General features: G+C 46.7%; 1 protein-coding gene across 1 annotated transcript; it reads right to left on the bottom strand.

Annotated features, from left to right (window-relative positions):
• Nucleotides 1-309: 309 nt before the first annotated feature.
• Nucleotides 310-7,741, bottom strand: LOC123147120 (uncharacterized). Its single transcript, XM_044566358.1, has 9 exons — nt 7,190-7,741; nt 6,264-6,418; nt 6,058-6,148; nt 3,266-3,403; nt 2,936-3,181; nt 1,770-1,877; nt 1,370-1,687; nt 1,176-1,237; nt 310-1,076 (listed from the first exon to the last, which is right to left on the bottom strand). The coding sequence occupies exons 1-9, from the start codon at nt 7,536-7,538 to the stop codon at nt 600-602; spliced, it is 1,944 nt and encodes a 647-aa protein (XP_044422293.1). The 5' UTR covers nt 7,539-7,741; the 3' UTR covers nt 310-599.
• Nucleotides 7,742-8,460: the final 719 nt, after the last annotated feature.

Here is an 8,460-nt window from a genome sequence, read left to right as displayed (position 1 = left end):
AAATTCTCATGAGTAATCCACATCTATTGTTTTTTTTAGAAAATGAAGTGTTTGGAGCAAAATACAACATTCTGTTACTTTTTCATGCTAAGGTTAGCACGCATAATTTAGGACAAACATCATAAAAAAATCTTCTTCTTAAGAACAGGTTGATTTCCTGATTACATTCATGGAACCAATGTTTCAATACACAACATCAAGAAACAAAATAAGGATAATAGGCACGTAACTTATGGCTATTTTCGTAATAATGGACGTGTACCACCGAAAAGGATTGGGACTGTATGCCCCCTTCCATTTCACATCGGATACACCGAAAATCAAATGATTTTTATTCGCAATCTAGGTTCTTTTACACAATACACACACAAAAGCACTGCTGTGGAACCACCGGGTACTAACAACTCTTTCGAGGGTGTTTGCTTTTCTCGGTTTGGTGTGGTCAACTAAGTGGCCTGTGTTCATTTCAATTGGTCTTTCTCAGTTGCCTGGTTGCCAGTTCACTTCTGCTATCAATATGTCAGGATTAAACACCAATGCCACTCATACATGTCTTCTCTTTTTCAGCACTGTTTCCCAATAACTTCAGAGTTCAGAATTCAGAATGAGGCCCAGGCAGATGTTTGTGCACCCACAGAATGAGGGAGTGACAGGCCCAGAGAAGGAGGAGCAGCCGACCCACCTTGCTCGATAATTTCAAAGTGCACCAGGAGCCGCGTGATCAGCACGCCGGCGACGTACGACAGCCCCGACGAGCTCACAGCGACTGTCAGGTAGTACATTAGGGTCTTGAAGTATGTCCTGGGTGCTTCCTTGACATGCGCCTTTCCAAGTGCTAGCAGAGCGATGCAGGCGAGTGAAGCACCGGCGACGGCCATCATCTTGTTCTCCCTGTCATTGCTCTCACGGAATGACAGACCGTAGAGGATTGGTGGAAGTAGCCCGAACACGATGTATGAGAGCAGGGCCAGGATCATGTGGAGTCGGGCTTTCGACCGCCTTCCGAGCTGCAACCAGTAGTGGCCGACGCGCTCGTTGTCCTCATTCACATCTCGAATGTCTCTTAGATCGGCAATCTGTTGTCGATGGGAAAGGAAGGATATGTTAGTTTTCTGAGTTTTCTGCAGTGATCAGTAAGAACAGTGTGACATTCAGTGAGCAGAGAAGTTTGTTACATTGTGGAAAATGAGAGGAAGCCCTCCCATAAGGTTGGCTATGCCCAAGATGAATATGTCCACTACAGGCAAGTGAAAAACAGAATTTAATTAGATGGAACAATATAAATATCAGTGTCAAATTAGTGCATTCATCATGTGTTTTTTTGTGCAAAGAATTCATCATGTAAATAAGTGGAAAGTAAGTAACTGACATGTTTTTGCTCCACTTGATGCTGCTGCTGAAACAACGGAGAGGCTGGTGACTGACTCCACTAAGCCACCATACACTATGGCTTTTGGTATATCCCAGTCATCACTCTGTTGGGGGCTAGGAGCAGCAGGATTCACATCTTCAGGGACTGACACTGCTACATAAGGTTGATCTTCTGCTTGAGGAATCGGCGAGGTTGGTAAATCGCCCCTCGCGGTAGTGGTCACATTCGGGCAATCGACCTTGAGTTCTGTTGTGTGACTTACATGAGTGGTAACTGAGCCATTCTCGAACGTTGTCGTCGTAGTTCCATGAACATCTGAAGAAATATAATTACTGTTATCAGGCTTCACCTCTGAATAACAGTAGTCCATGCATACTGCTCAGTTTATCAGGCCTACCTTCATGTCCATGTAGGTGGTGAGTTGCATCCATGATAACTTCATCAGCAGGCTTGAGGGGAGGCATGCCATCTGTCATCCATTCAATTACTTCTGCGTGAAAGATTCCTGCATGCCATGTTTCTATTGTCTGTTAATCTAGTTCACTACATTGACATAGTGATCCTAAATAAACTGTGATGATGGGAGGATTAATATGAATACAAATGAAAGTTGGTAGCTTTGTAGCTATCTTTTTCTCTCTTGTGTCTCGTACCTTTGTATTCACAGTTTGTTTTTAATTTATTGGTTACCATTAAAAAAATATAGGTTGGTATGATTGATGGAACTCTGCTAACCCTTCTTTGGCATATTTTGCATTTCTATGCAAATATAGCCATTGCCGTTTATTTTTGGAAAAGGAATCATCTGCAAGTTCATTAGAAAAATAAGAGAGAAGTGCATATTACACCTCCCAACTCTAGCCCTAGTCTAATATACACCCCTCAACTCCAATACCGTCTAGTTTACATCCCCCAACTCTCAAAACCAGGCGGAATTCAACCCTCACCTCCTTGTTGACCGGCTTTGACCCAGTTGACCAGTTTTGACATATTGACTGGGTGAATTCAAAAAAATATTTTGGTTTTTTCAACGGGTGAACAGTAAATTCAAAAAAGAGTTGGAAACAAAATTCAACAAGCAATTTTGATTTTTTACCAGGTGAATAGTAAATTCAAAAAAAACTATTTTTTCAAAAAAATCCGAATTATTTTTGTGTGGACGATTACAGCGCGTGATGCCGGTGACAATTTTCAGCTTGTTTGGACATTTCAGTGGTCTCTCAACAAAAAAAAATATCAGCCCAAACAGTACACGAACTGTTAACTACTCCCTCCGTCCATAATATAGGATGTTTTTTTATACTGGTGTAGTGTCAAAAAACGTCTTACATTATGGGACGAAGGGAGTATTTCATAGACGTCACTTTTTTTTTTTGCTGAGAGCTACTGTTCACCCGGTCAACAGGTCAAAACGGTCAACGGGGAGGGGAGGGTTGAATTCTGCCTGGTTTTAAGAGTTGGGGGTGTAAATTAGATGGTATTGAAGTTGGAGGTTGTATATTAGACTAGGGCTAGAGTTGAAGGATGTAATATGCACTTCTCTCGAAATATAATGGTGCGCACCTATAGAAGACGATGAGTGAGTTGTCGCTTCTGCTGATGTGGTTGTAGAGGATGTGGTAGCTGTTGCCGATGTGATTGTAGTTGTGGTGGTTGTCGTGTTCTGATCTTCCGACGATGATTCGGTTATCGAATGCACTGGTTTTACAACTGTGCCATGACTATGACGAGCATATGTGCGAGATTCAATTTTAGTGGTTGTATCGTTGGAGTTCTGCATCTCGGACTGCAGTGGCATCATCACTGGATCTGGAATGTAGTAATAAATTGCTCAGCTGATGAAACAAAGAATCAATTGCAGATAAATTGGTCAGGAAAACATACGTAACACACCTTCAGCAGCTTGGTTCTCCGAATATGATTCAACTGCCAAATGCTCTGGTTTTAATAAGCCTCGACGATCTACGGTATGATTTCTGCACGGACTAGCCAAGCGGTACGTCCAATCACAGTGTCGGCACTTCCATAGTCCTTCAGTAAAGCAACAGAAAGCAAGATTTACCAAAACTAACCCTTAAGTAAAGCAATGGAATGCTAATTTTAAGAGAGAGTTGGTGGCTAATCTCTTTTTTTTAAAGGAGGATAACCCCGGCCTCTGCATCAGGACGATGCATACAACCATATATGATTAATAGTGCAAAATCCAGCAGCCAGACACCATCGACCCGGAAATAAAGTGGAAAACAAACCATGTGACCGTATACCTCACTACAGTACCTCTCCCAGATAGCCACTAATCCCTATGATACAAGACACAATATAAAACGAAAAAAATACACAACTTCTAGACTACGCCTTCAAGAAGGGATCGCCGCACGCGCGCCGTTGATGGCGAGTCCATCACAAGGTTGAACTCCGGATTCTCATCCGCAAAGCCAAACTTCAATCCACCACCTTCAGTAAGGACACGATGCAGACGCGTGATGACATAGTCTAATCAAAGATCTTGTGTTTTCACCGGAGTGCATAAAATCATTGCTGAAGTCATATGTACCATCCACTCTTATCCGTCTACCAACACCTCGATAGCCAGATACCTCTGGAGGGGACAACGAAAGACAAAGACGTCCCATACCACCTGCCTCCCGCTACTGTCGCACCACCTTCGGTCCGACAGCAGCAGGCTAAACATGACACCTCCGCCAGAGCCACCGTGCATCACCAGCTAGTAGCAAACATGAATTGACGTCTCCATATAATACGCCATGCGTAGCATCCGCCAGTATCATGTCTACTGGTGGCTTCACCTATCGGTGACAGGCACCACCCGACAATTCTGAAAGGGGCAAATGTGTCACCTACCGAGCCGCATCGAACATGATCTATTGATGGAGGGGACATCCCATACCGCCACCAGCCTCAGAAGGCCATCACCACCTCGAGATCCAGATTCCGAATCGCCCACACGATCCCAGAGGCTGCCGCCGTTGAAGAAGAGGGGCCGCCGCCCCGATTACGGGCGCTACAGGGAGCACCCACCGTAGCACCAGCCGTTGTCGTCGTCCACACAACAGCAACCGCCGTCGCGATCCCGCATCAAGCACTGTCAAAGCTGGATGAAGCACCGGCCGCCACGCGCGTCCTGCGATGTCCTGCGGGATCCCAAGATCTGCCGCCACCAGCGCCACCACTAGGACCCACCATCTGGCCCCTCATCCCCGGCAGAGGGGATGCCGTCACCGCCATGTTCGGATCTGGGCCGGAATCGCCGCCGCCTCCGCCAAGACGGATCCGGGCCGGACGCCACCGCCACCGCTGGCGATGCCCAGTCCCACCTCCATCCTCTTGCCATCTGGCCTCGTACCATAACAGACGCCTCCAGCAAGAGCCACCACGCCGCCACGGATCGAGAAAGAGGCCGCACCTCCGCGGATCTGGCGCCCTCGCTGCCATATAGCCCGAGAAGGAGGAGCAGCCCTCCGCCGCGCCGTCGAACGCACGGGATCTGCCCGGCGTTGTCCCCCGGCGGCGGTGGAGGGGAAGGAGAGTTGGGATCGCGGCGGCTGGGGTGCTAGGGTTGGCCTCCCGATCGCCCTGCAGGGGTGAGCGGCGACGGGGTATGGAGAGGGAAATATCCCATGAAAGAAAGCAAAGCAAAGCTTTCTGGTTCCATTTCATAACTCAAGGATAACTTGTAAGAAAGACTTTGCGGATCCGGGGAGCTTCTGAGTCGCCCTCGACATCTGCCATGGAAGGCCACATATCATCATTGAATTGCGTGGTCAGCAAAAGGTTTCCAATGATTCTGAGTGCGGCATAGATTAGATTTAGATGAGAGGGATGTCGGCACCTATCACTTTCACTGAGATTTTGTCTTTTTTAGCATGTGTTTCCCGTGTCCTTTTTTGTCTGGTTTCTGAATAAGATCTCCAGGATACTGAATGGAATAATCACAAGGTAAAACTGAGGGAGCAGAGACAGCAGCAGTAAATTAAATTTGCTCACATTTTCACCATGCAGCTAGAGCTATTGCAAGATGACAAAGTTAGTTTTGCACAACACATATGGAATACTTTTTGGAAAAGGGTCCAACACACGAATTATTGCTTTCCAGAAATGGGCAAATTAAAGGAGAACAACCAGGTGGAGCCTGAACTCACTGCAACAGGAGTTCTCTCCTGCAGGAAAAAATAATGCAATCGAGGATTTTGGACCATCCAACTAAATCTCATTCTTCTTATATCGGAAAGTAGTGGCTACTCTTGGGTGTAGTACACCTGAGTTAGCAAAAGATTGAAAAAATGTGATCAAACATTGTCCAAAAAATCTAAACTTTTGAGACATAAAACATTATCAGATGTGTGAGGTCCTTGCAAAATTTCATCTAAATATAACATCTGAGGAGCTCTCACCAAAAATAACAAAATCACTGCTCAAACAGTGCACAAAACTTTCAGCAGCGATTTTGTTTTTTTCGGTGAGAGCTCCTCGGATGTTATTTTTCGATGAAACTTGACAAGAACCTCAAACATATGATAAAGTTTGATGTAGCGAAATTTCAATTTTTTTGGATTTCGTTCGATAAACATTTTTCAAAGTTTTTGCTAACTCGGGTGTATATTCTTCCTCCCGTGAGAAATTAATTAATTAAGGAGGAGCAGATGGGTATGAAACAGCGGTGTGACCTTTGGCTGCATCGAAGAAGATACTCCTGTGCCACTCCTGCTCCTCTTCGGCAACCTCCTCCTCCTCCTTCTCCTCCTCTGCTTGAGGAGGCTTGAGCAAAGAAACAAAGATAGAATTGCAGGTATGCCAGACAAACTGAAGTTAATCACAACTGTCCTAAATTTTGTTACGGCCATATTGCTCGGTCTCAGCAGTCAGCACTAACCTTTGTTCGGTGAACCGTAAAACGATCCTTTTTCTCAACCAACGATTCGAGATTCTGCTCGATTTGGTGACGATAGCCTCGATGATCTACGGTACCATTTTCGCACAGACTAGTCAGGCGGTACGTCCAATCGCAGTGCCGGCACTTCCATAACCCTTCAGTGAATCAATAGAAAGCTAACCTTTCAGTAAAGCAATAGAAAACTAGCTTTACTGTATTATAAAACGACCACAAATCTAACGCTTCAGTGAAGCAACAGAAAGCTAATTGTAAGAGAGAGTTAGTGTCTAATCTCAATAATAACTTTTAAGAAAGACTTCGCCGACATGTGGAGCCATCATCTGCCATGGAAGGCTACATATGATTAATTTGAGTGGTCAGCAAAAGGTTTCCAAAGATTCTGAGTGAGACCTAGATTAGATGAGAGGGATGTTGGCATATATCACTGTCACTGAGATTTTGTCCTTTTTAGCATGCGTTTCGCGTGTCCTTTTTTGTCTGGTTTCTGACTAAGATCTCCAGTGCAATAATCACTGCATCCTGTTGATCCCTCCCAGGTAAATAAAACTGATTAGGGAGCAGAGACAGCAGCAGTAATTAAAATTCTCTACATTTTTCACCATCCAGACACTGCCTAAAGCTCTTACAAGATGACAAAGTTAGTTTTGTGCTGCACACATGGACTATGTTTTGGAGAATTATTGTTTTCTAGAAATGGACAAATTAAGGAATAAGAAGCAGATGGAGCCTGAAATAACTGCAGCAGGTGTTCTATCCTGCAGGAAAATAATGCAGCCTCCACATCCATCAAGAAATTAATTAATTAAGCAACCAATTAAATCCCATTCCGATCTTCTTCTTCTTCTTCTTCCCATGAGATGAAATTAATTAAGCAGGAGCAGATGGGTAAGAAACAGAGGTGTTACCTTTGGCTGCATCGAAGAAGATAGTCTGCTGCAGGTGCGACTTCTGCTCCTCTTCAGCAACCTTGGGCTCTTCAGGAGCCTCCTCCACCTTGTCCTCCTCCTCGGGAACAACCTTGAGCTCCTCTGGTCCTCCTCCATTGACATGGCCATGGCCATTCCCATTCTCATGGGCGTGGTTCAGCAACCTCTTCTTGATCTCCCTGGTCAGCAGCTCCCCTGCAGCAGCGGCGGCGGCGGCTGCGGCTGCGGCTGCGGAAGCACCACCGTTCTCCTCCTCCATGATCTCCACCTTCTCCTTGAAGTGGTCCCACGCCGCTGGCTGCGGGCTCTCCACTGCCACCTCCATCATTCTCTCTCCTCCTCACAAAATAGTACAGCACTAAAGATGTTCTCTCTAGTCTAGCTCCTGCTCTGCTCTGCCTCGGCCCCAAGGGGGAGCTGGGGTTCTTATACTAGTGGCGTAGGCGTAACCTCAGTCTCCATGCTAGAAGCCCTGCCCGTGTGTGGTGTGGGGAAGAAGAGAAGGGATTAATCTATTGACGTTGATGAAATCAATGGGCGTTGTCAAATGCAGAGATGGGGTTTCACTTTGAGAGGATGAAAGAAGAGAGAGAGCAGGGGAAGATCGTTTGTCACGTGAGATGGAGATAAAGATTTGCCTGGAAGCAAGTACAGGATGGGCACCTGCCTTTGCCTGGCCCACCTGTCCGTCACATGTGCTGCCCAACTCCAACTCTGCTCGGTAGTAAGAGCATCTACAACTGGACCCCTATACCCGTAAGAGCATCTACAACCTGACCCCTGTACCTGCCCCAACGTCCGGACGGGCTGCTCGGTCACTGCTCGGACGAGAAATTCCCACCCAACTGGATGCCCCATACCAGACCCAAACATTGGACCGACCGACACTCTTCATATCCGGTCCATATCTAGGACGGATATGACACGCCCTGGCGTGCCTGGACGTGTTTGCCACATCGGACTGACCACTAGGGCCCATGCCAATTCACCCATATGCGCCCCTTCCTTCTTGCCCAGCCAACCCTCTCCTCTTCTCTGTTGGCCCTCCTCCGCACAGCCGCCACCAGAGTTCCGCCGCTATCGGTGCTACGCCGCCATTCCCAACCCAAGGCTTCGCCATTATATGCCCCAACCCACACCACCCCCGACCAGGCCGCAACCCGACAAGGTTGTCGCCACCGGACGCCGCCCTAGTAGTAGCGTGGGTTAAGAGCTAGCAGTAGCGTGGGGCCCGCGCTACTGCTAGGGCA

Source organism: Triticum aestivum, chromosome 7A (genome assembly GCF_018294505.1).
Source record: "Triticum aestivum cultivar Chinese Spring chromosome 7A, IWGSC CS RefSeq v2.1, whole genome shotgun sequence".
NCBI classification, from domain to species: Eukaryota; Viridiplantae; Streptophyta; class Magnoliopsida; order Poales; family Poaceae; genus Triticum; species Triticum aestivum.
Note: the sequence above shows the minus strand (reverse complement) of the source record. Positions and strands in the feature narration are given on the sequence as shown.